At 38.2% G+C, this 27,428-nt stretch overlaps 1 protein-coding gene across 1 annotated transcript; it reads left to right on the top strand.

Annotated features, from left to right (window-relative positions):
* LOC131692252 (LITAF domain-containing protein) lies at positions 1–27,033 on the top strand. The gene is made up of 3 exons (XM_058979208.1): positions 1–428; positions 25,758–26,033; positions 26,102–27,033. The coding sequence occupies exons 2-3, from the start codon at positions 25,759–25,761 to the stop codon at positions 26,205–26,207; spliced, it is 381 nt and encodes a 126-aa protein (XP_058835191.1). The 5' UTR covers positions 1–428; position 25,758; the 3' UTR covers positions 26,208–27,033.
* The last annotated feature ends 395 nt before the right edge of the window (positions 27,034–27,428 follow it).

The following is a 27,428-nucleotide window of genomic DNA, read 5'->3' as shown; positions in this document are numbered from 1 at the left end:
TCATTTTGAGTTTTGTCAGTCGATTATTCAGTCAGTGTCAAAAGGAAGGAAACATTTTTAGTATGCTGGTTGTGGAGAATATTTTTTTCTTTCGAAGGAAGATAGAACAGAGAAGCTAAAAATATAAGCAGATGAAATCATACACAAACGCATACGGACAGCTCACAACTCAATAGCAAGCAAAGCTAGTCTTTGATATTAGCTTCTAACAATTTCGTGTTGGGTGGAACGATTCTCCCCGATTAGCATCGTCTTTTGGAGTAAATTAATAATATTGTGTAAATTATTGGTGATTGACCTTGTGCGATAAGAGGAGCGCGTAGGAGATTCGGAAGGAAGAAATAGAAGCGCGATCCAACACCCAAAGTGCTCTTTTCGTAACGCCAGCTGAGACCAGGACGGTTCCTGATAGAATATAGATATTCCACGTAAGTACACGTAAATGCTAGTTGCTGTTGTGAAATACCCTCTCATTAGGGTATTTTGACGGAAGTAGCACTGAGATTCCAGCGCGTAGTGATAAGTCGAGAACTGGAACGAAAAGCAGGTTTTTACGTAGGCGAATCATTTTTTTGTAGCAGCTTTTTCAAAGCGTTTCGAAACGTGAATTACGTCAACCGCTGATATGTGCAAGCTCAGTTTTCGCTCGCCTCTGCAATGCCTAAACACAACAGTATAGTGCGATCCACACAAGAACAGTTCGCTATCAAGACAAGTAGGATGGTACAACAATATATGAATGGATAGATCAACATCGATTGTGCGAAACGTTAAAAACATCTGCTTTTGGATCTGCTGGTGTTTACAGTATCCTATTCACCGATGCTGTGAAAGCAAATAGTGCCGCTTTTGAAAGCTGAGACTGATAAGTTTTTCTGGCTTATCTAGGTACCTACCTACCTGCCCACGTACCATGCATACCTGATTTGAAATTTTGTTTTGAATCAGAACGGGGTGGAAGAGAAACTCAAATTGTAGGTCTGCTTTCTAGGATCACCTTTGCCATTGTGAAGCCAAGGGCAAGCTGAAGTAGTTACTGCTTACTTCTAGATGTGTGTTTTTTCATTCAGAAGTACGTATGTTGTAGGGTATGGGATCTGTTTTCTTTTAGCATTTTCGGTTCCGTATCCAAACTTATGGCACATAATGGAATGAAAACGTGATCATCTATATTGAAACCGACAAGCATAGACTGGAGAGCTTTCCAATGATCTATCGAATCGTTATTTTTTAAGTAAGCTCCGATTTTATAATTTTTAAGCAGTGTGTAATTTGCATGATATAAAAAAGCTAATGTCTATGTAACTTATTCAACAGAGTTGCGCAATTAGCATGTGTTTAAAACAGGTGTGTTATTAAATCTACCGTATACTGGGCACTAACTTAGTTATATAAAGTATAGTTTGTGTATATTACTAGAGTTAGAGTAGAAATGTTTGAAACAAAAATAGCATAGATAAACGAAGTACGTGTCGATCTAATTCTCGTAAAAATGTTCTAACATCCAGGGAACTGATATAATAATTATCAAATACGATTCATATGACTAATCAGAAAAAATAAAGTCAATGAAGTATTCAATTTTCAAAAATTTCGGTAAAATCTCGAGTAAATGCAGGTGGAACTAGTATTGCATGGTCACAAAAATAAGTTTCATCATCAGCACACTGTACCGTCAGTCGCAAATTAGCTGCACAAACAAAATCTGCGTGGCTCATCCACAATTATCAAATTACAGCGAAATCGCTAAACCGATTCAGCATGGAAGTGATCATTGGCAAATCTGTTTTCCTTCATAATAATAATGTGAATTTATTTGTGGTTTTGCATCTTTTTTGCAAGCGTTGGCTCATCTGAGCAATTCCTCAGTATCGGAGCACGTCGTCTATCAACTTTATATTTATTTCTTCTATTCAGCAGATAAAGCAATGAGCTGTGCGATGAATAAGCGCGTTTCAAAGTTAAGATCAAGTGGCGAAAGTACTTGAATAGGGGAAGTGGGGCAAGATCTGTTTCGCGAATGTTGATCAACATGAACATATTTTCGGAATCTCTTAGTTTTGCCTATGATCTCATGCTTGCTCTATGGTATGATGTATAAAGACCTACTACTGATTTCAAACAGAGTAAATAGAGGACAATATATTTCTGATAAGCAGAATTCATCAAGTAGATGAAATTATTGAATAAAATTTTCAGAAATGTGACTCAAATTTTCGTTGAATCTTTTGCGATCGGGTAATTTAGGCACCAAATTATTTATTAATCTTTGACATTTTTTATTTAAGGATTCTTAAAAAACGAATAATAAACAAATAAGGTAGGATACCACGAGTGACGAGAAAAGCCATACGATTGAATCTACAGCGATTGTCGGATTAGGGCGATACTATTAGACAACATGTCACATACAAACATTCTTTGCAAGAAAGTGCGATGAAACTCTAGCGTCGGTAACTCAACCAGCAAGCATCTATGATTATACGGCGGTAAACGTGCAGGATCATTCCACGGCAAATCTCTTAGACTAAATCGCACTCGTTCCAGTCGATTGATTTCGACGACGTGTTGTTGAGCCCACACTTACACTGCGTATTCCAGAATGCAGCGGACCAGTCCGCAATACAGAGATTTTGGTTCGTAGAAATCGTCAAAGTCAGCGGTATTGCCTTTCAAGAAACCAAGTGTTGCTAAAGCTTTTGCCGTTGTTTCGGTGATGTGATTCGAGAAGCTAAGTTTTCTATCAAGCAACACTCCCAGGTCGCGAAAAGAGTCCCCTCTTTCGTCGAAGCGGCCTTGGAGCAGTTATTCTTAATGGATTATAGTGAACGATCACCTGAAGCTAATCTTCTTCATTTATTGACGTTTTCCTGCATGTCATTCAGCAGGCACCATTGTTCAATATTCAGTACGTCATCTTGAAGTGCAGCATAGTTCAGTCCAGAAGTAATAGATAGAAAAATCTGTTAATGATTACCGATGAATAGTTTTCCACATTTAATTCGAGTGGAGAGGTCGTTCATGAATAAAACGAAAATGAGTGGCCCTGAGGGACTTTTTTGAGGGACTCCGGTTGGTATATCAAACGAACTAGAACGTGTTAAAACAATCTTAACGAAAGCATAACGACTAGGCAGGTAGGATTGCAACCGTCCAGTTAATCGTGGTATCTGAAGTTTCAGAAGAGAAATATTGTGTGGTACTTTATGGAATACTTTTGAAAAATCAAAATATATTGCGACAGTTTGTTGGCACCTCACGATAGCATGAAGTAAAATGCTAGAGTAAGTTATCAAATTTGAAGTAGTTGAGGGTTGCTTTACAAATCCGTGCTGAAACTCGTCAATGATATAAGAAGCAGTAGGATACATCTCACTGTAAACTAGCTTTTCTAGCACTTTAGCCAAATATATGTATGAAATGGACTCACCGATAGATAGCATGCCAAATTCGACCGATATCCTGCGCAACCAAACTGTTTTTAATGCGCTTTTGAACGGCAGTATCTTTGGATGACTTTAACATTCTGGCAGTCGCGCTAGTGCACTGAGTGCACGCTGCTTTGAAAATCTAGCGAAATCGTCTTTGGGCACCATCGGGCCATTTACGCGATTTCCGGTCTTCCAGAGGGTTAAGATCACGCCATTCCGATACTCGTCCGGCTTCAAACGGGAAATTATTGGTAGACTTCTATTCTCGCTGTGCAGTTAGCACACTAGCCGTGTAATTTCGATTGGAACACGAAAACACTGAAACGGAAACGGCTTCAACACATCAAATACATAGTACGTTTTTGGCGTTATCGGTAATAGAATTCCGGTCCGGAAAATGGTAATTCGCACTTGTAGCACGTTGAATGAAAAATTCCTGACGGAAGCAAAAACTATTTGTGTGCACCGTCAATGCTTGCTACCTGGGAGGGAGAAACAGACTCAATAAATGTGAACGTCATAGCCAGCCAGAACGAAACTGTCACTCCGAGCCACAAAGAAGTGAACATCGAGAAAAGGAAAGTATTGTTATCGTATTCTTGCTTGAAAATGTTTACGAACAATAAGTTTCCTTGATTTTTTGTCTAGATTGGGCAAAATAGTTAAATTTTGTCAAAGTTTTGCTGTGATTTTAAAATCTTATTCACATTAACCAGATGAATTTTTCGGGAATCCGTACTGCCATCATCAAATATATTGTATTTCTATGTATTCAATGTTGAATTAGAATTTGGATGCGTTCAAGCGCTTCGAGCATCGTTTTAAGACAATACTGCGATGTTGATATAATGTAAAATATTAAAAACGCATAGATTATATGAATATTTCAAATAATCTTTACATTTCAATAAATTAATCAAATTACCAGACAGAACGACAGTTTTTGAACATAAGGAGCAAATAATCACTATAAAAACAACTAGTGGAAGGATTCAACAAAAGCGTCTTTTTCACTTGGATTTTTATTAATCTTAAAAAGTCGTTATGATGTTTGAATTACGTAATTCTGTATCGTCGCTTAAATGCTCAATGAACTATGCCTAACGTATATTTTATGCTCGTTATGTAATTATGGAAATGAGACGACGCTGTAAATGTTCTCTGATCTAAGAAATGGGAATGTAGAATAAAACAAATATTTTGTGACGCAGGTTTTTTGATAATTCAAAAATATTTTTTGTTTTAAAATAATTTATATCATCTTTGTATTAAAATCTTTTTTTTTAATTTTTATTATATAGGTTTCAATCTTAGGGTCATTCGCCTCTTTTCGGGTTAAAGAAATTTCTTTTGGAAAAATCTCTAACCCTATGTGCGGGGTTGGGAATCGAAGCCCAGGTTAGCTGCGTACCAGGCAATGGATTTACCTACCACGCTATGCCCGCCCCCTGTATTTAAAACATGTGAATTAAAATCTATTTTCATATCTATAGTAAAGACAAGTAATAATGACGAAAATCGTGTGAAGAGTTTTAAAAATTTGTGGCTCATTAAACAATTTTAGAATGAGTGACACTTTACTCGTCAGATTTGGCGATGCCCCAGTTTAAAGTTTCTTTTGAGGGTGTACTCAAAAAATGAAAATCATCAACGTAGGCCTAGATTCATGCAAATAAATATGAACAAAGTTTCGATAAAAAAAATAGCAAGTTAATTCGAGATGATCCGATTCATTAAAATATTCTATTTTTATTTATTAGTTATTTGCAAAATAACCCTGTTGTATAGCATGGTTAAAATTGACAGACAGTTAAATAATTGTTGTTGGAGGATGTGAAAAGAAAGGTGGAAACAGTTTTCTGTACTTTATTTAGGTTGTCGATATTTTTCAGTAGAAAATAAAGGGCAAATATGAAAACGAAAACATGTTATGTCAAATGTTTTTTCGGCTATTTCATTAGTGGATATTTAAGCTCCAAAGCTGCGAGTGACATAATTTAAAGCTGTTTTTACAGCTGTCAATTCCAAATACCTATCCATTGGTCAACATTTGGAATGGGTCGCTCTTGTGGTTGGAACTGTCAAATTTCAATCAAAAGTGAAAAAAGTTCGCCAAATGGTCCGCAGCCTGAAAGTATATATGACGTTTTTTCTAGACGTAGAAACTGATACTGTTTACAACCCAAATTGCTATCAGTTCATATATTTAAGTTCGTGATTTTTTTTAAAAGAGTCATTTTATTTGGAAAAGCAAAAGACAATTTGTTAGTCATACTATCGAAAAAAAAAATAAAAACAAGTTGTATGAAAAAAAATATCGAAAATTATCGGCATTATGGCCGCGTCCCCGCACAGTGGCACGACGAGTGACAAAACCCCAAAAATGAATGTCTTGTAATTCTTTTCAAAATATTTATTTTATTTTTCTCCCAGTTTGAATAAAAGTATCTCCAAATGTTATCACAATCGGATGAAAACTGAGGGTTTCTGTTCAATTCCATTCATTAAATTTGTTAGTACCTTAGAGCTTCAAATGGCGATATCTCAAGAAGTACACGGCCGTTTGGATTATTTTGAGTTCTTTGGAAAGATGAATGAATACGCTAAACTTTAGATGTGAGCCTTTTGCACATCTATATCACGTCTGTCCTACACCAAGAAAAATTAATTGAGAAATCTAATGTCAGTTCAGTAATTTATCTTTATACGTCTTCCAATTTTTGAGATGGTCTCCCATGGGTCACTTATTATCAATCTGACTCAAAAATTAGTGTAGTTCCAACATATAAAAGCCTCATCTTACGCATTTTTGCGCCGAAGGTGTTATGTCTATGTTTTTGAAAATACCCGTATGGAGACGCCCTGTAGTTCATAAATCTTCTTACAAATTGATTGCCTACAGAACATCATACTACTGAAAAATTAGTAATTTTTACCTGTTGGTCAACCATTTCTGTCATCCGATATGATTGACTTCTGTAATTAACGTGTATATTAACCCTTTAACGTCCAACGCCTTCAAATGGGTTTATATAAAAGTAGTCGAAAAAAGAATTATGAAATTTCAAAACTGATATCAGAAATGGATTCAGCGACCCAAAATTAGTTAAAAACCCGATTTTTAGCCACATAAACCAATTTTTATAATTTTGTCACAACTTTATATGAACAGGCCACTGCTGTGACTGAAGCGCATTTTTTCGCAGCGGCTTACGGTGAACACTCTCCCAGACAAACCGCTCAACTTAAATCGAAAAAGAAAGTAAGCTATTATAAAAAAATGTATTCTGGTGTACTTGAACGGTTTCGGCATTAAAAAAATAATTCTGCGATAAAATAACTGTGTTGATAACAAAATTTATGTTTTAGGTGTTCAAAATTTAAAATAAAATATTACAAAAAATCAAATAAATTCTGATAAAAAAGGAACCATTCAAGTACACGAGAATGTAAATACGAACAATTTAAAACAAAATTTATGAAAATCGGTTGAGTAGTTTTTGAGATGTCACGTTCACCGCAACGGTCCTTTTCAAGAAACTCCATTCTCAGATAATTGCGTTCAAAGTTTTGTGTTAACTACATACGAGGATGGAACCAACGCGCTTCGAACGGCTGTAGTTCTAGCACAGAGAACAGACATATAAGCTAGAACAAACTTTCCCGAAAAGCCTGTGTAAACATTTAAATAAAAATACGTTGAAAATCACCATCGCATACAGGTTCGCATGCGTGAGTCACCATTGTATCCAAGTTCGCACACAAGTCCCGTATAGCGATTGCTGGCCGATCGAAGCGCCAGCCAGTGGCAAGTTGCTACTTGCTGTTGTCATTTCAAAGCGACAGTTTTATTTCTTACACAAGTCAGTTCTTTGTGGTTCTAGTGCTCCGATCTGGATGAAATTTCGCACAGATATTTTCGTCAGTATGTACTTTCAGAATAGGCAATAGTTTTTTGAACCTTAACCACTTAAGCGATTTACGGGCATTTTGTTTAAAAAATATCATGCTTTGAAGTGAAAAGGACAAATAGATATTTTTCAACCAGTCGTCAGATGAATTTCAATAAATGAACAGCTTAGGAAGAAAATAACGTCACATGTTTCTATAAGATATGAGGTGGAGCCGTCAATCGTAAATTACACTTGGATGTAACATTAAATAAATAAGGACTTTTTTGCAGATTCTTCTTTACATTTGAAAAATAAACCGGTACATTTCTCTTATTCAATGGTGGTCGACATTTCACAAATCAGATAAACGTGTCTCTACAGGCGAGTTTCCTTAGTCAAGGATTCTGTTAGTTTAATTTTTATAAAATTAATTTCTATTTTTCAGCTTCAATTTAATAACGGTTTTTAATAATCAGTGCAAGAAATTTTTTAGGAAATTGTGGTAGAATGAAGGAAAAGAACGGCAAAAATAGAAGGTGAGACACATCGTTCCGAAATGTGTTCCTTTTCACTCGAATACTGGAACCAATCTGTCGTCTGACTTTATCTTCGAATCAATGTAAAGCACCCGGAAAAAAAACTTTCACTGATTTTATACTGTCCCTAGCTCTATTTCCATCACACGATTGAAGTCATGTGCCGGTCACACGCTTGCATCAATGACACGCAAAAAGAAATTTGCTCATTTAAGCGTCGCCCACCTTGATCGATTTTTACTGTCGGAAGTTTTCTTGCTTCGTGACAAGTGTTTTTATTTACACTTCGTGCGTAGTGTCTGTTTCTCCCTCCCAGCTTGCTACGATCCTTTTCCAAACGCTCGATCTACGAGACGGGTTATCTCGATTGTAATAATTATTAGGTGATTACAGGTATACCTCGATTTAACATATTCACGATTTAACGTACTTCGATTTAACATAATTTTTACCTCCATTTACATGTTAAATTTTTTTTAATTTTTTTTTTCATTATCGATGTTATTGTGTGATCCGCTTCAGTGAGGGAATATGTGCATCGTTGCTAATACTTAAAGCAACGTAATTTATCTTCGTTTTTAAGCTAGATTATGTTCAAGACCCAAAAACTTTCTTATGTTTATTTTGGTACGCACAACAAGGTGAATAAACGAAAAAAAATTCGTGGTACAAGTAAATTTTTGATAATAATTTTGTTTTTACATTCATTTATTTAGTTCAGTTTAGTTAGTTGATAACACAGAATAAACAATTTGCCTCCACAATACTCGATTTGTAGCTGCAGCTCTCCAACGTCGGTTACGCCCAACACTCGCCAAATCACGTTCCACCTAGTCCGCCCACCGTGCTCTCTGCGCTCCTCGCCTTCTTGTACCTACCGGATCATTAGCGAACGCCATCTTTGCAAGATTGTGGTCCGGCATTCTTGCAACATGCCCTGCCCACCGTATACTTCTAGCTTTGGCCACCTTTTGAATACTGGGTTCGCCATAGAGTGCATCGAGCTCGTGGTTCATCCTTCGCCGCCACACACCGTTCTCCTGCACACCGCCGAAGATCGTCCTTAGCACCCGTCGCTCGAAAACTCCTAGCGCTTGCAGGTCCTCCTCGAGCATGGTCCAAGTCTCGTGCCCGTAGAGAACCACCGGTCTTATAAGCGTTTTGTACATGGTGCATTTGGTGCGGGGGTGAATCTTTCTTGACCGCAGTTTGTTCTGAAGCCCATAGTAGGCCAGAGTTCCACTGACGATGCGTCTTCGGACTTCACGGCTCACGTTCTTGTCAGCCGTTAATAAGTATCCTAGATAGACAAAGTCCTCCCCTACCTCGAAGGTATTCCCGTCGATCGTAACGCTGTTTCCTAGCCGGATCCTGTCGTTCTCGGTTTCGCCTACCAGTATATACTTTGTTTTGGACGCATTTACCACCAGTCCGACCTTCGCTGCTTCGCGTTTCAGGCGGGTGTACAGGTCTGCCACCGTTCCAAATGTTCGGGCGATAATGACCATGTCGTCCGCGAAGCATACAAATTGGCCGGATTTCGTAAAGATCTTGGCCCGGCTGTTGAGCCCGGCTCGTCGCATCACACCTTCCAGTGCGATGTTGAATAGTAGACACGAGAGACCATCACCTTGTCTCAGTCCCCGTCGAGATTCGAATGGACTGGAAAGTTCACCCGAAATTCTTACGCTGTTTTGTACACCGTCCATCGTTGCTTTGATCAGTCGAGTCTGCTTCCCGGGAAAGCTGTTTTCGTCCATGATTTTCCATAGCTCTACGCGGTCGATACTGTCGTATGCCACCTTGAAGTTGATGAACAGGTGATGCGTTGGGACCTGGTATTCACGGCATTTCTGGAGGATTTCGATGAAGCCGGCTTGATAACTTCCCACGAACTCATTTACTTTAGGTGATATACGACGGAAGATGATCTGGGATAGCACTTTGTAGGTGGCATTCAAAATGGTGATCGCTCGAAAGTTCTGACACTCCAAATGGTCGCCTTTCTTGTGAATGGGGCAGATCACCCCTTTTTTGCACTCCTCCGGTAGCTGTTCGATTTCCCAGATCCTGACTACTAACCGGTGCAGACAAGTGGACAACTTTTCCGGGCCCAACTTGATGAGTTCTGCTGCGATACCATCTTTGCCAGCTGCTTTGTTATTCTTGAGCTAGTGGATGGCATCCTTAACTTCCCTCAACGTGGGAGTTGGTTCATGCCCGTCCTCAACTGCACTGACGTAGTCAAATCCTCCGTTGCCTTGGTCATCTGTACCTACATTCTCCTCGCCGTTTAGGTGCTCGTCGAAGTGCTGTTTCCACCTTTCGATTACCTCACAGTTGTCCGTCAGTGGGCTCCCGTCCTTATCCCTACATATTTCGGCTTGCGGTACGAAGCCTTTGCGGGATGCGTTGAGCTTCTGGTAGAACTTCCGTGTATTTTGAGAACGGCACAGCAATTTCATTTCCTCGCACTCCGCTTCTACCAGGCGGCTTTTTTTCTCCCGGAAGAGGCGTTTCTGCTGCCTCCGCTTCTGTTTGTATCGTTCCACATTCTGTCGGGTTCCATGCTGCAGCATGACCGCTCGCGCTGCATTCTTCTCTTCCAAAATCGCTCTGCACTCCTCGTCGAACCAATCGTTCCGTCGTCTTCGTTCCTCGTACCCGACAATGTCCTCGGCTACGTTGTTGATGGCTGCTTTTACTGTTCTCCAGCAGTCCTCTAGAGGGGCCACGTCGAGCTCTCGCTCGTCCAGCAACGCTGCCTCGAGATGCTGCGCGTATGCAGTGGCGACATCTGGTTTGCTTCAGTCGCTCTAGTTCGTACCGAGGAGGCGAAAGTTTTTACGTATAAGCCAAAAATAGATAACTGGAAAGATAGGACTAATCGAAGAAATAAGGCATTGACGAGACATTGACGCTCGGTGAGTCCCACTAATAGGTATTGGGGCCATAGCGGTGATTACGAAACTATTGGGAATTTGTAATAAAATCATGATAGTCTCTCGATGGTGGAGTGGTGAACGCAACCAACTCGAGCTTTGAAGAAAAGAAACTTCGTTGTGGATGGACACCTCCTGGAATTGCATAGAAAATCAATAGACGATAACGATGAACGACACAAGTCATCCTTCAATATACGACTCCTGGTAAGTTCACGGTGTTTATTTATCAGTAACATTGCAAACTTACCAGGAGCCGGTCATGACTTAATGTAGATAGAGGAATGTTAGTCCGACACAAGTTGTGATTAGATTCTGCATATATTATTGCGTACTCAACAAATGGAGAAGCGATAAGGGTTCAAAAAAATTTTACTGGCATTTGCGTGCTATTCAAGATGTTTAAAGACTCTGGGTACTAGGCCCCCAGGAGTTATATTATTTACCATAATAAATCTTCATGTTTAAATAGAAATCTAGATGATGCATCCAAACAATGAAAAGAAGACTACTGCTTTTGCCGCCGGAGGGTAGTGGATCAATTTATGGCTTCAACCATCAAATGCTATGCGGTTTCTAGTTTCTAGGTGTTGTCAGAAAATTTGCAAACTGGTATTTCAGAAAATTACATCTGTTTACAGATTTTCAGCGCAATATTTTCCGAGTCTGACTGACCCTCTCGCAGGTTGATGGGATTGACGGTATTGTAAACATCATCAAGCCACAATAGACCTTCGCTTATTTTAGTTTTTATTTGCACCAAGTTCTACTCCTAGAGGTTAATTAGTTCTCATGTTAATAATCCACCAAACATTATGACTACTGAGGATTTGATTTATTTAAGAAGCCCGCTTCAAGATGTTGATTACAATACGCCTCGATAGTGGTGTGTCGAGGAGGCCGGGAGGGCTGATATGAGCCTTTTATCTGTTCTATACCTTTCCTCTATTTACCAGCTCATAACCAACAATCAACCAGTAACAAATAGATAATTGAGAAAGGATGTGCTATGTGTGGTGATTGGCTATTCAAGTATTAGTAGTGTTTGAAGTACTAATGTATGTCTCATGTGATGATCATAACTTCAGCTGTATCTTGTACCTATCTAATCTATTACGTCTCTCATATATTGTCTTTTATTTCTTCTTTTCGAGTCCTATACTGCCATTCTACACCCGTCTTCAGCTGGGTCAACAAAGATGGTGATAGTGAACGTCTTAACACTCACACATTCTCAAACGCGGTCTCAGCGGGAACCTACAAAAATGCCATCGTGCACGCGATTACGACTCGGTCACGTCCGAAAGTCTGTCCTTGATCCTAGAAGCCTAGGTCCATGCCTTCAGCAGGACCAATTAAGAAAATACGCCCATACCTATTAGACAACACGTCTCATGGCGACATGACCGGAAACCCTATCGATATAAACGATCCCACTCTCTGCCAGAATTCTAACCGCGCACTGAAAATTTAATATCAGACTCACGGTTCGCGAGACCATTCAAGAACGCACGTTACAAAATCACGTCAGCGCACAAACGTTAGAGCCCCTCGCGATTTTCCAAGCAACCTACGAACTCGCAAACATGATTACACCCCGGTGATAAGGTGAAAATTTCAGCACTCATAAACTTACCAACACGATCTCAAGCGTCAACCTACAAACTCCCGCGCTCGCGCCATCATGAATCGGGATCGTCCGGAAGTCTCTATCCTCGGTACAAACAATCTAGGTCCTTGTTAATTAATAAAAAAAATAATAATATTGAAAAATAACTCCCATATCCACTAGACAAAACGTTCCATGGCGACATGACCGGAAACTCTAGTGATATGGGGTAACTCTCTCTCTCTCTGTCAGAATGTACACCGTACACCGAAAACTAAAGATCAGAATGACGGTCCGCGAATATATGAATGGCCGCAGGGTTTCAAAATCGAATTTATACACGCGAAGTCACAAACACGCGAGCACACGCGACAAACACGTCAACATATGAACGCTTAAGCCCTTCGCGATCATCTACGCACACCTATGCCCGAGATCGCGTAAACTTGATAACACTCCGGCAATTGTGTGAACGTTTTAGTACTTACGACGTTACAAACGCGGTCTCAAACGCGAACCCGCAAACGCGCGCGATCATGAATCGGTCACGTCCGGAAATCTTTAGCCTTCATTCTAGCAATTTAGGTCCATACATTCAGTTGGACCAATCAAAAAAAATAAAGCTCATATCCACTAGACCACGCGTTCTACGGCGACATGAATGGGAATTCTTATGATATGTAAGAACCCACTTTCTTCTGGAATCTGAACCGTACACCAAAAATCAAAAATTAAGTATCAGATTCACGGTCCGCGCGTGATCATTCTAGAACACACGCGAATATGCGAAAGGCACACGGTTATAAAATAGAATTTATACACGCGAAGTTCATACACGTTAGCACACGCGACATACAAACGCGCACGCGACATACAAACGCACACGCGATCGAGCACGTTAACGTACAAATGTTCGAGCCCTTCGCGATGATACACGCGATCGCGAGTCCCTACGCCCGCACATACCTGAACCGTACAATGAATATCACATTCAGAATCACGGCCCGCTACAATTGGCCTAATGCAGTGTTTTTTTGGGCGACATTGCCTGTCTCGTCTGCAAATTGTAGTATGTGGTTCTGACGGGGAGCCCTTCCGAGAACCTAGCTCTACAGCTCCAGTAGGACAACTCTCGAAAAAAAAAATATTTTCCGAGTCTGACTGAGATATCAGCTGCTGAGATTTCGGCGAAAGTGCACAAAAGCTGAGATTCTGGAGAAAAAAATTAAGTGTGTAACAGTTATATCAACATTCTATTGAATTCAACCTCCTCGTTGTATATAAGGATGTGTGTTAAACAGATTTTTTTAAATAGTTCATTAAATTGTAACGAAAAGGCCTTATTGATTCTGACAAGTTGACGTAAATTCATCGACTTTTTAACTGAGGTATTGTGTTCTTTGTGCACAAAATGTTTTAATCTTACTTTTGCTTATAGTGAAATACACTCAAGTTTTTTTTACGCGGTTTTTTTTGCGCGGTATTTTTTACGCGGTTTTTTTACGGATTCTTAAATTTAAGTGGTCTTGATTTACGCGGATTTTGAAATTTACGCGGTTTTCATTTACGCGGTCTGTATCCCCCGCGTAAAAAAAAACCTGAGTGTATAGCGCTACCATTGTTCGATATCGTTGTTTTTTCAGCAGTGCGAAATTTCATTCGTGAATAGTCGTTTGTTCGTGCACTCAAATAGTGTTTTCCTTTTGAATCAAGTTTGTCTGCCATGATACAAGTGAGACAAAATCGAAATACAAATTCCCTAACTTACTAAAACTAGGCATTCTTCACGCAAAAAAATGATTCAATCCATATTTGTTGATGTTAGAACTGATGAAAATATTTTTCAACAAATACTTTACTGTTAATAACACTATTAATTCCTATAAATTATTCTGAATTCTAAGAAAATTTTAAATAATAACGACAAACTTTTGGAAACGAATATCTGTTAGAATTGGCGTATGTTTGTGAGGGTTAAGATAAATATTTTTTTTATGTTTGGAAGAGAAATTTATTTGGTTAGTTTTGAATATATGGGTTCTATGTCACTGTTAGGTAGATCGGGCCGAAAACATAAATTTCTTTTATGTTTCGATTTAACATAAAATTCGATTTAACTTACATGTTTTGAACGGAAAATGTATGTTAAATCGTGGTATACCTGTATTAGGAATTTCACAAACATCCGTCCGAAAATCGTTAAAATCGTGACCGACCTTAGATTGTGATGGAATTTTTCATGTTTCATCGGCATAGAAGACTAAACATTTTCCATAGTCAATAAGATTATTTTGCGTGGTGTTGCGTTGCGTAAGCACGGTATACTTCGTAGATTGCAGACTCATTTCCAGCCAGACTACTTGAGGAGCATTGTTTGGGAATAACAATTGATCCAGTCCAAGCGAGAGTTTCGCCTGAGAACCACCATTGCGGGCCACGACCATCCTTACCGTAACTTTGGATGAGAAAGAAAGTGTTGGTGTGGTACTTACTTAACGGAAGGCCCCGACTCAGTGACACTCCCATAAGTACCACGGATTGGGTAGTGGGTTTTTTTGTTAGTCAGGATTCGCTTCAAGCAAGCGATGCGACTGAGACTACATTTTCGTGCATGTTTGAATAGTTTATTGACTGTACGATACGTAAATCTTCTAGGCGTTTAAACTCTGGCTAATCGTATATTGAGATTGTTTCATCGAAAACAACTTGAACTCCGGACAGCCGGCTGTTGGGAGTGTTGTCGACAATGAAAAATTGACCGTAAACAACGAGTTTAAAAGTGGTATGGTGGAACATTAAAAAATTATGTCACGCAAAGATTACTCAATACTAACTCCATAGTCAATAAGATTATTTTGAGCCAAAAGCAATTTTTTAAATGGTCGTAAAAGTGTTTATATGCAGCAGTTTTGAAAAACAAATTGTTCGATTACCGTATTCTGTACAACAAAACTATCTGAGAGCGAGTTACAGGAATGAATACTTCTGTACGAAAGAAATATACGCTGAAAAAATGTGTCATCTTTCACAAAAACAAAAATTTATGTTAAAAATTCAAGTTGCGAAAGACCTATTTTTTAACTTTTTTATTTTGTCAATAAAAATCTAAATAGAAAAGAAATATTATCGGTAAAAAAGTTGATCTAACCAGAGTCGGAAAATGTTTTTTTTTCATTTGCCAAAATCAGGCGAAACTGACGAAACAACGAAGCTTTTCTCCATGCCATTAGCACTTTGCGAAATCGAAAATGAGACAAGGGCCTAGGACATGCATGAAGCAGAGCGTTGTCTTTTTTCACTCCGCACACTCGTTTTCGCTTTGAGATTCAGTATGATACTGGTAGCTTCGATATTGAACTTACTACTGGGGAAACGAAAATACACTAGCAATGGTATTTATTTGTCGCTGCTCGATTCTGCAGATTTGCGAGCTAGTGATGGTATTGTAGGACGGAAACCTGATAGATGTGCATATTTCTCGTTTTAACTATGGTTTAGTTGTATTTTTTTGATGTATATTGCTTTAATTTCATTTTATGAACGAGAATCGAAAATTACTGAGCATACATCAAAACGAAATTGAAACTTCGGATTGTCATAGGAAAACGAAAGACGCTACTTCTGCTACTCGTTTTCGTAGAATCGAGAGAGAAGGGGACATTGCCTTTATTGTCGAGATATATAAAATTTTGCTCCAACCGAAACAATTAATTCGTGTAATTATGCCCTTTTTAAAAGTTATTCGCGTAACCCCATCATAAAATGTCAACAATCTAATGTTTATCGTTTTACAGACGTAAAAGAAACTTCGGACTAATTGGATCATGGAGAAGCTTTCAACAACCTTTGACATATTTTTGTAATTCATACTATTTGCAATTAGAAATACAGTTTTCTTGTTGAAAATGATTCTTAATACTATTTTAAATTGAAATGCTCATAACAAAAATTTCTGAAATGTGGCAGCTCTCGCGATATTTTAAATTTTGTTTTAACAACACAACGAAGTTCGATAAATCTTCCTGTAACCTTTGACATCAAAGCGATGTTGAAAGCTATACGAAAACAATCAGAATATTATTCAACCATAGGGTCTGATGATTAAACTATATAGTAGAATCATATTTTGGTTGTTTTAATGTTACTTTCAAATGATTTACAATATCGCCTTGATGTCGTAAGGAAAATACAAGAAATTTTATAGGCCTTTTGAAAAACCTATTGTTGATGGAGAAACGCGAATAACTCATGAAAAAGTCAGCTTTACTCAAGTCTACATTACACAATCTGCATATTTAGTTTAAAATTTAGTCTTATTTTGGTATTTGATTCTAATTCAAAGCAGATTTTTATTAGTTCGACTATAACAGTAATCGATAATTTGCAAGCTGAGTAGTGTAGTTGCAATGGTGCCAACAAATAAAACGCTATCGTTTCTAGAAGTATTTAAACTATGTGTATTGAAGCAATTTGTTGCGGAACGGCAGAAAAAACAGCGGGGAATGGTTCTGCAGTGTAGGCGAATGACCTTGTGGTTAAAACCTTACTAAACAAAAAGGTCCTCGGTATATTGGAAATGGATGAACTGACCTGACCACTAAATATAACAGTACCATTCGCTTTTCTGTTGGAAAAGCCATTGCACTCCGGAACACAATTGAAACTACTTTTAGAAAACTATTAAAACAATGTTGTATAATTCAAAAGGCTCAATGAAAAAGTATATCATGAAGAGCGTTATTGGATGTGTGGGACGCAGTTTTTAACATTCCCTTTTATTTTTCCGAGCAGGACATTCATTTGCATTGACACATAAATAACGGGCCTTATAAGTTATAACAGCAGCTAAGCGCAGGGACTTTATGTATGGGGTATTATATCCCGCATAAATAAATACCATTCCAGAAATCTTCGGAACCATTTCCTAACTATTCATATAATACTCACCATATTGGGTATACTACTGATACATTTCTCCATTATATTTCAACTATTATACTACAGTCGTGATTCGCTGGTTGGACACTTTTTAACTGGACCGCTTTTTAGTTGGACCTCCGCTAGTTGGACCATTGTTCAACTAAAAAGCATCTGAATGTCAAAATCCTATGTCAAATTTACTTTGACAATCTATCTGACAATTATTAGAGATGTGAATAGATGCAATTACACTACTAACGTCTCTTTTGGAGAGTTATTGACATCTGGCAGTCGGTCCAACTAACGAATCAAATTAGTTAGTTGGACAGAGGTGTGGCCCAACCAGCGAATCACGACTGTACCATAATCATTTAGTAACCATTTCCAATACCTTCTGTGTATCCTATATTGAAGATTTGTATACTACATTGTACTTTTGCGCCAGAGGTTATACTGATTTGGTGGTCTTTGTTATGCGTTCATCTGTTTACGCTGCTCCAAAAACCTGTAGATTAATATGATCGAAAATCCTCGCCTTACAACATTACGGCGGTAGCTCAATTGGATAAAGCGTTAGTTCACTTAGTGTCAACGAAGCCCTCTTCAGAAGATAGCGTGTAACAAGATAAAACTTCATCAATCGATAGAATAGAAATGTTGAAGATTTTTTTCTCCAGATAATATTTTATCCATCGCTAGACCTAAAATATGCATGCCGCCATAATCTGTATGGTTCTTGAATGGTATCTTTTCAAAATGTATATGGAAAACAGCACATTTTGGTATGGTGACTGTTCTTAACGACCCGTTGTTTGTATGGTCGAGCATGGAAAAACGCCACTGGTTATGTTCGATATTATACTAGGCAATGGTTAATCTATTGTTGAACGAACCATATTGAAAATGGTTTTTCAACGTTTGATTGAATAGTTGGCATATGGTACAGATTTATGCGGGATGTCAACAAGAAGTGCTAGAGATTTGGTCTTCATTGATGGAATGATGGATCAGAATGTGTATTTTAATATGAATATCTTAAAATAAATTTTAAAGCAAAGCTTCCGTAAAATGGTACTTTTACTAAGAAATGGTGGATATTGGAAATTCGATAAGGAGAAGAACCTAAAGCAGAAAGCGTGCAAAAAACGTTTAGAGTAAATTTATAAATGTTTAAATGATATGGATTCTCCACTGTGGACCCAGTTTATTAACCGATTAGAAAAATAAATGGGAGTATTTGGATAAAAAGTGCAAAACTATCCAGATTTTAATGAAAATGATCTTCGAAGCTACTATTTAGAAGAATGGGATAAAAATTAAGTTGATTACACACAAAAACTAGTGGTCAGCATTCCAATACGATTGAAAACTGTAAATACAAACAAAAGTTACCACATTGAATATTTATTATAGAAATTTCATTTGATTTTTGAAAAAATATGTGTACTGTATGAATATAAGATTGCGTGTATATTTGAGTATCTTTAGAATTATGATTATTTTTGAAAAAATGAGCATTTGTAGTACAAAGATAATTATTGTATCTTCCCAATGCTGTCTACTAAACTATTTCTACATAACTAAAATGTTTCGTAAACTAATTTTTCACTTGTAAAATAGCGGTGTGCGAAAATGAGTTTGTGTCGCTGTATCTGGCTTTGGAGGCTTCTGCCATATGTAAAATATAGAAGAGATTAAAATTTGAAGTTGCGTGATCGTAGTTCTCACTGTAATGTACAAAACGTTCTATTTTTAGCGTAAAGTAACCCCCGATGACGGTACGCTTTGAAATGAATCGCAAAAACAATTCGGCACAAAAAGATTCATTAAAATATATGGGTCTTCAATCAAAATCTATTCATAACACATTTTGTTTATACAAGCTTGAACATGCTAAACATAAATTTTATTCTAAATAATTAAAAGATTACTATAATTTTGTCGCAGTACAGATCTATTAAGGAGATGCTAAAAAGCTCAAACTTGTCCAAAATCCTTTTTCATGAACTGGATTGTTCACCATTCCCCACGCTCCACTACTCATTAGAGCGCTACATGTCTAAGTATATAATTATCGTTGCATTATGGCACTGCTATAGTTACTATAGTCATAGTTAGGCGGACACAAAAGCCGGAAAACTGGCAGCTCTTATTTCAGAAAGAAAATACTGGCATCCCTTACAAATGTTGAAGCTGTAGCTTAATAGTTTTAATGTTGACGTTGTGAGTCATACTTGCGCGAATATCTCATGGTTCCACAGAAAAAAAATTAGTTTATCTACGCACGATAATATAAGAAAGAGTAAAATAATTATCATCATAATCACAATATCTTTTCCATATACATCCGAAGAGAACATCTTACGTGACGAAATGCTCGATTAGCTCCTGCATTTGACATGTTCAATTCGCTCCGCCCAGTGTCTCCGCCTACTATGAATATAGTAACTATAGGCACTGCGCGTGAAGTGAAGTGTCGTAGGTTAGTTACAGCGGGTCTACCTTTTCGGCTTCCGATCAAAGTGTTATAGTTGGCTATTTTTAGATGGCCACGCGATTAAATTGTGTTGAATCATATGCAGAGCGATTTGATCCAAATTTCAAGGTGGATGTGAGCGTCATCGTTACATTGATCAACAATTTATGTTTATGTTTAAGATGAGACGATGGTCGGTGTAAATGGGGTAATGTGCCTATTATGCATTGAAGCCTATCGTGACCCAATTTCGTACGTATTGGCTTCGAACCAAGCATATGAGATAATGAGAATATCTATTTGGCTAAAAGGCGTGCAAGAATAAGTTCAAGTCATATCCTTTTTTGGTTAAAACATATTTGTTCAGGACTATCGGTAAAAACCAATTTTTGGCTAAATTTAAATTACCTTCTTGAAAAATCTGCAGGGTGCAACGGCGCTTAGCAAAAACACAAATACCAGTAGTCAATTACTGTCTCATATATCGTTATTCCATCACAAATATATTAAACGTTGTACAGATACATATCTTTAATTTCTGTTGGAGATTCCATTTATGACTGATTTACTATAAAAGCACGTTAATACGACGACAGTTTCATTATCCTCCTGTTTGCTACAGATATACTACCACAATCAAAACAATCTTCAATCCGACTTGAACCTTCGTGAGACCTGGTCGAAATAATCGATTGTTCTTCAATAGAAACAGTCTTTCATTACCTATATTTTTGCGACAATCAGTCTTTCTCAAGATTTCCTACATTTCTATTCAATCAGTCTTTTACAAAGCTAAAACTTTCTTCAAGAGTAATCCAGCCTAAAAAGATGGGTGGGTAATGTCAGAGACATAACCGGAGTGAAGTAGAATACACTTTAGACCGGTAAATTCTGCTCTGGAATAAGCAATTTCTATGCGATTTTGTCGTCTTTTGCACATTCATAGTTTATATAGGGTGATGAGCCCATTTTAGCTATGTTTCTATTATTACCCTACCCATTTGAAGCCGTTGGTTAGAGCAGTGTCTGCCATCTTTGTTCAACGCATTGAGTCAAATGGTAGCGCAACAATAGGGGCACTCGATTCGAGTTTTCGTTGCGCTCAAACACGAGAATTACACTGTTTTCAGCGCATTTGTGTTATTATATTGGTTCTTAACAACGAAGCAAAGCTGTTGATGTCAATTTTAACGCATTCCATTGATTGTAGGCCGAGTAATTGATGAATTAGTGAGACACCCCGCTTAGTATGGTGAAAATAGGCACTTTACCCTATATCAAGTTGACAATTTGCAACATTCTTTGAAAATATTGTTGAACTTTTATAAATGAAGGCACGAAAACGAGCGTTTGACCGTCGTCCTACTAACAGCATCAGAGAAGTAGCAGATCATCATTTTTCGCTACATGGCCTGTACCTAACAAACCGCTCGTAAGTCCACCGGAGGAAAGGCTCCCCGCAAGCAGTTGGCAACAAAGGCCGTGTAAAAGTGCCCCAGTCACGGTTGGCGTTAAGAAGCCTCATCGCTACCGAACAGAAACTGTCGCCCTGCGAAAAATTCACAGCTATTAGAAATCGAGCGGGCCTAAATTGTGACCCAAAATAAACCACAAACCAACAAGTTCTTTTCAGGACCAGCCAATTATATTCCAGTAAGATATAAATGAAATTTTCGTTTTCCATTGCCTTACAACCTCTTTCCTCCCGGCTTGAATTACTATCAATCTTGATGATGCTGTGCGGCGGGGGCACAAGCAGTTTCCATTATAGTGGAAAATTTAGGTTTGCGCATTTTTCCCAAAAGTTCTTTAGCTGTGCTGTTTTCAAGGAAGTTGTAGTTGAATTCAAAATAAAATAGTTTATTTCTATTGTCAGAGATGGACCTTCCAACGAAAACTAGTCTGGCTCGCTTGGAATCGAATTGTACGGACCAACCACTGCTTTCACAAAATCTGTTATTTTCAGTAATTATACATTCTACACAACTAGTCACAACTATTTACAATCAGCGCAAAAATCGAAGGTTTTCATTCAGTACAACAGCAGATTTTCACTTTTAGAAAAACAGGCAACATTCTGGCCGAAAATTTTGAAACGGAGCACCTATATCGAAACGTTAGAAAACGTTAGATTTTTGTAAATTGAATCATTACACTAAACTGTCACAAATCACAAATAACTTTTGATTTTGTGCCATTCTACGTGAAAGCGACGGTATTGTTCACAAGTGGCTCACTTACCATCCAACGCTCTTGGAAAGCCACTTTCTGATGCTTGCAATAACAAAACTTCAATTCGATTCTTTGTCGATAAATTGATGGCCCTGAAAAGGGCCTTTTGTTTGGGCAGTGTTCGGAATTTACTTGGAGCTGGTGTATATGGTAACAGTTTTGGTGCCATCTGAAACGGCGTGCTTGGTCAACTCTTCTGACAGCATCAAACGGACGGCGGTTTGAATTTTGTGGGAGATGCTGTAAACGAACTGCTGCATGCTGATGCTGGAAACGAACTGAGCGTGACCAACAGCATGCTGAGTTTTTATACCTGACTACAGCACAATGTAAGCTCGTCCTTTTTTGTGTTGTCCTCAATATGTGTTCTTCGTAGCTCAACCCCTTCGTTGGTCGACCACATATTTTTGATAAAGAACAAAATTGAAATTGTGTTTTCAATCCGGAGATTATCGAACACTCAGGGTAAAGAGAGTAATGTAATACGGCACCTTGGTAAAATGTTTGAGAATTGAAACCTTTTTTGAATGCGCCTAGTAAAAATGTTTTCCACTTCACTCCAGTTTGTTTCTGACCATATTTGCAACTTGCGTACTGAAATAAATCATAATTTAGGGTTTAACCCAAATTGTTCTCCAGGAAGAAACAGTCCATGTAACAGAAAATGCAAACTTATTCTTTGAAATGATTTTGGTGGCCCTGAAAAGGGCCTTTTTTATAATGATACGAGTTCTACCTTTTTAACATCCAAATCCATACAAAGTGCGTCCCTGCCGATTCAGAGTATAGACGACATTCATTGCGGTTTTGCGCTTGGCGTGTTCAGTGTAGGTCACGGCATCTCGGATGACATTTTCCTGCACACCATCTGCATTCGTAGATTAAATTGGAGATGCATTTTACACCACCACGACGAGCCAGACGCCGAATGGCGGATTTGGTGATTCCCTAAATTTTATCACGAAGAACCTTGCGATGACGCTTGGTACGGGAACGCAAACATGATACCGCTCATTGTACCGTCCGGACGAGCATGTTACTCGTGTGGTAAGCGAGCACCCACTGATACAAAACAAGCTCGCGTGACCTGTATATGTAACATTCACGTATGTAATGAAACGCTTACATGCTCCTTTTTGACGGCTCTGCGTGAGATGAGCTTGCAAAATTGCGCATTTTCCTCGCTGTTTTCGAAGGATTTTCTAAAAATCCTTGTTTTGGTTTATTTATAGTAGTCGCACTAATTCCGAAATTCAATACGAAATACGTGCACGAATTTCCGATCAGATGGTGCAAAAATATTGCGATTTCGATCAGTAGAACGGAAGATATTCGCATTTCAAACCTGGGAAAATTTCTCAACTGAAATTTTTGAAACGGGACCCCATATTGAAACGTTAGAAGTATTCTACTTCAAAAAATATTAAAATAAGCCCAACATGTTCTGTGAGGATCAGAAAGGTTGTGTGCCAAATATGGAAAAGAAACGAAAAATGGTAATTTTTCCATCCGAAAATTTAATGGATTGTAGCAATGCATTTGATGTTTTATCCGAATGTGAAAGTGAAGAAATTAATAGATTTCCTTACATTATACGTAATTCCAATGAGAAGAAACACCAAACTCCTCCACCGGCAACAGTGATGATTTCCGACTTCAGAACCTTTCGAACTAAGCTTTAGACGTTCCTTCAGAACGTGAAAGCCGTTTTTCAAGAAGAGGAATGTCAAGAATGTCGAGTTACAGCGGAGGACGTGACAAACGATCACTCCTGTATTTAACGGTGAAGTTATACAAATTTTATAGATAGAACATCCAAATATCCAAAGGAATGCATCATTTACCGTGAAGTCACATAATTCCGCGCAGTTCAGAATTCCGCGCGCTCTGAACTATTTGTCAAACTGCAGAAGCAGGCTTCTTAAAATAATTGAATATGTAAGGAGCAGTATTTGTTGTCTTGTTACTGCTATGCACACATGCTGCCGTACAGTGCTGGTCGTTCTGCAGTAGCAAACAACAGCAGCATCGAACCAGAAGTGAGAAAAATATTTCAACCGTAGAAAACGTAGGCATTTTGCATTTACCTCCCCTCCCCTCCCCTTTGAAAATAAATTGTTTGTTCCGGCTTATATGAGGATTTCATATGTGACCGGACAATGCAGTCCGGTATATTTTCCGAACCATATAACCGTTATGTACGAAATTTTATAGTAGTTTATGGGGATAGTATCCCTTTCATTTGAGAATAATTTTGTTGAAAATCGGCCGAACCATCTTCGAGAAATTTAAGTGATGGCCATTTTCCGGAACTGCCGGAATCTTTTATGGTGATCAATGTGACCAATGAGGCTTCTGAAGGGAAGGGGGAAGGAGGATTGGATCAGTGGTGCAACCGACCGCATGTTATACCTTCCGTTTGATACTTGGTTTGTGAAAATCGGTTCAGTCAACACAGAAGGACCGATGTGACTTTAATTCTGGAATATTCCCGAGTCGCGGAACTTCCGGAATAGTGAATAGAGGACAATAACTTCAAAGAATCTTTAATTGGCCATCAGTGATCAAGATCTGCGACGCGAAGTAATTTGATGTCCATTTCAGTAGATTTTTAACCTTTGTGGTATTACGATTGTAACGGTTTATATGGGAGATTCCTGTGTGACCGTACTATCTCAATAACAGTCAATATCAGTTAATGGGATTCTCATTTCTTTCAGTTGAAATCAAGTTTGTAAAAATCGGTAAAGAATACACTAAGAAATATGTGGAACATTAATTTAGGAGTTTGGCAAGTTCACCAGGGGCATCAAGGACCGTCATAGGCGGCCCATGTGCTCAAGGCTACTTCGATTGGTAAATTTAAGTGATTTTGCATACCTTTTAATATGTATTGCATCATTTGACCATCATGGTGGTACCAGTTCGTATGGGAACTTTGTGTGTGACCGCACTCTTCAACCCGTAATTCTGGAACCAGAACTTCAGTCCAAATGAAATTGAATAACGTTCAATGGTGATGATACACCTTTCACTTGAATATCATATTGTTGAAAGTTGCTGGGGCATCTCTTAGAAAAATGTGTGAGCTTATTTGATACAATAATTCATACATACACACATATAGACATTTTCCGATCTCAACGAGCTGAGTCGATTGGCACAAGAGACTCGTCGCTCCGGGACTCGGTTAAAAAGCAGAAATTCCGAGTGATCACATAACCTTTCTATGTAAGAAAGGTGAAAAGGCCTATTTTGTAAATATTTCTGTCTTTTGGGGTAAATTCGAAGTATTTTTCTTGTACTCGCAACATTTTGTTTTTGAAGGACACTAATTTCGCATAATTTGATACGGGGGGAATGTAAACCATTGATAAATTTCAGCTCAATTGAAGGTATTCGAATCTAGCAACGACTGCGGAGCTCTAAAATAACGATAGTTGATTTTCCGTCAAATCGCACTGAGTACCAATGATTTGATATGCTAACTGAGGTGCAGAATGTTAGAAGATGCTTACAAATTTGTAGGTTGCCCCTGACAAAATCCAGTACAGTTCGAATATCAAAAGGAGTGGTTTGCGAATCAGATATTTGCAACGATCGTTACCCAAACTATCAGGGGTTCTTATACATGACGTTTTTAATGTCATCATGAATAAATTACAATGACTGTAACGAAATGCCAATATAATTCATTTATTAATTTTTCTAATTCCAGAATGAGCAAGGACGCTCCACCGGCCTATGGCTTCGTGCCACCACTCTCGGCACCACCCAGCTACGCACAAGCAGTGGGAGGAGTTCCACCGGCCAGCCCATATACGGCCAATATTCCACAGCCAACAGGACCGTCCATCATTACTACGGTCGTCCCGGTTGGACCGCAAACGACGCACATGATTTGCCCAAGCTGCCATGCTGAGATTAACACACAAACGACAACTTCGCCCGGTTTGATCGCCTATGTTTCCGGTTTCTTGATTGCTCTTTTTGGGTAAGTTGTTTACTACCGATTCGTTGCCTAGAACAAACTACTAAAATTTAATTTTTATATCTTTTTAGTTGCTGGCTTGGATGTTGCCTGATTCCATGCTGCATCGATGAATGCATGGACGTTCATCATTCATGCCCACACTGCAATGCCTATCTTGGACGACACAGACGATAAGTGGATTCTATTGCTTTGTATGCTATTCCAATTACGCAAATCTCTGCCACGGATCTAACTCCGCGATATCCAGAAGTGAAGTGTTGTACATCACGATTTAATACTTGTTTGCAAACATTATAAGCAAAAACAAATAACCCGACCATATCTAGTTAGAGTTTGTTCTGGCAAAAAATAAGTCGTGCCATTGTGCAGAAAACTCAAAATTTCGAAATTGCCACCGTTACAAATCAGATATACTAGATATCAAAAGAAATAATGTAATTTGTTTGCATGTTTGTTATCGAAACATTTTTGTTAGAAATACAAAAAAAATTCTGAGCTTAACACATAGAAAACAAAATTTTGTGCACCACGCTAATTTTGATCGATCCCGAAGAGGAGTGATAGTTTGCTGAACTCTATTACTAGTATCCTCGTCTGGTTAAGAGCATCTTCAACTAAGAAAAACTTTCAGCACGACACGTCTAGCACAAACTATATAACACGACTTGCCTAATAAGACCAAACCATTAAGCGCCCAATTTCAATATGTTTAGCTCAGTTCTTCCCAGCATTCTTGTTAAATTAGACAAATAGAAAAGCCAATAACTCGACAGCATACACCAATTATAGACCTATAGTCTGTTCCAGTTTTATTTTGTAAATCTACTTTCTACATCGAGCTAGTATGGTAACTTACAGTTTTCATTGTTTCTTTTGGAGTTCAATATGCTGACATCTCACGGTTTTTATACATATTAATAATATTTGTAGATGTAATGTTGTTATAACATTTGCAACTGGTAATTTTCAATAAACCAAAAATAATTTTAGTGTAATTAAATTAATCCGAATGATTTAACCGAAACCCGTTCATTATCGTTTGTGATTTGCAATGACATCCGAGTGGTGTTTAAACTAGGAATGAGGAATTCCATGCGTGAGCGGTCAACCATTAAGCTTGACCATCACCGATTCGAACAAAAACCTTGCAGTTTTGTTCGGTTTAGGAATCTCCATGTTTTCCTCTGGCGATTACAACATTTTGACACAAGATCAATTTCTCTGAAGGGGGTAGAACGCTTTGCATACACAGCTTTCAAAAAAGAAAATATTCGATAACCGTATTTTGTACCGAAAAACTGTCCGAGAATAAGTTAAAAGCAATAAACAGTTCTACTACTTCCAATAATGAAGGGACACGACATCTACCTGAGTACCGATGTAAACATGGACGTG

Source organism: Topomyia yanbarensis, chromosome 3, assembly GCF_030247195.1.
Source record: "Topomyia yanbarensis strain Yona2022 chromosome 3, ASM3024719v1, whole genome shotgun sequence".
In the NCBI taxonomy this organism is placed as follows: Eukaryota; Metazoa; Arthropoda; class Insecta; order Diptera; family Culicidae; genus Topomyia; species Topomyia yanbarensis.
The sequence above is the reverse complement of the archived record's forward strand: the minus strand, read 5'-3'. Positions and strand labels throughout refer to the sequence as shown.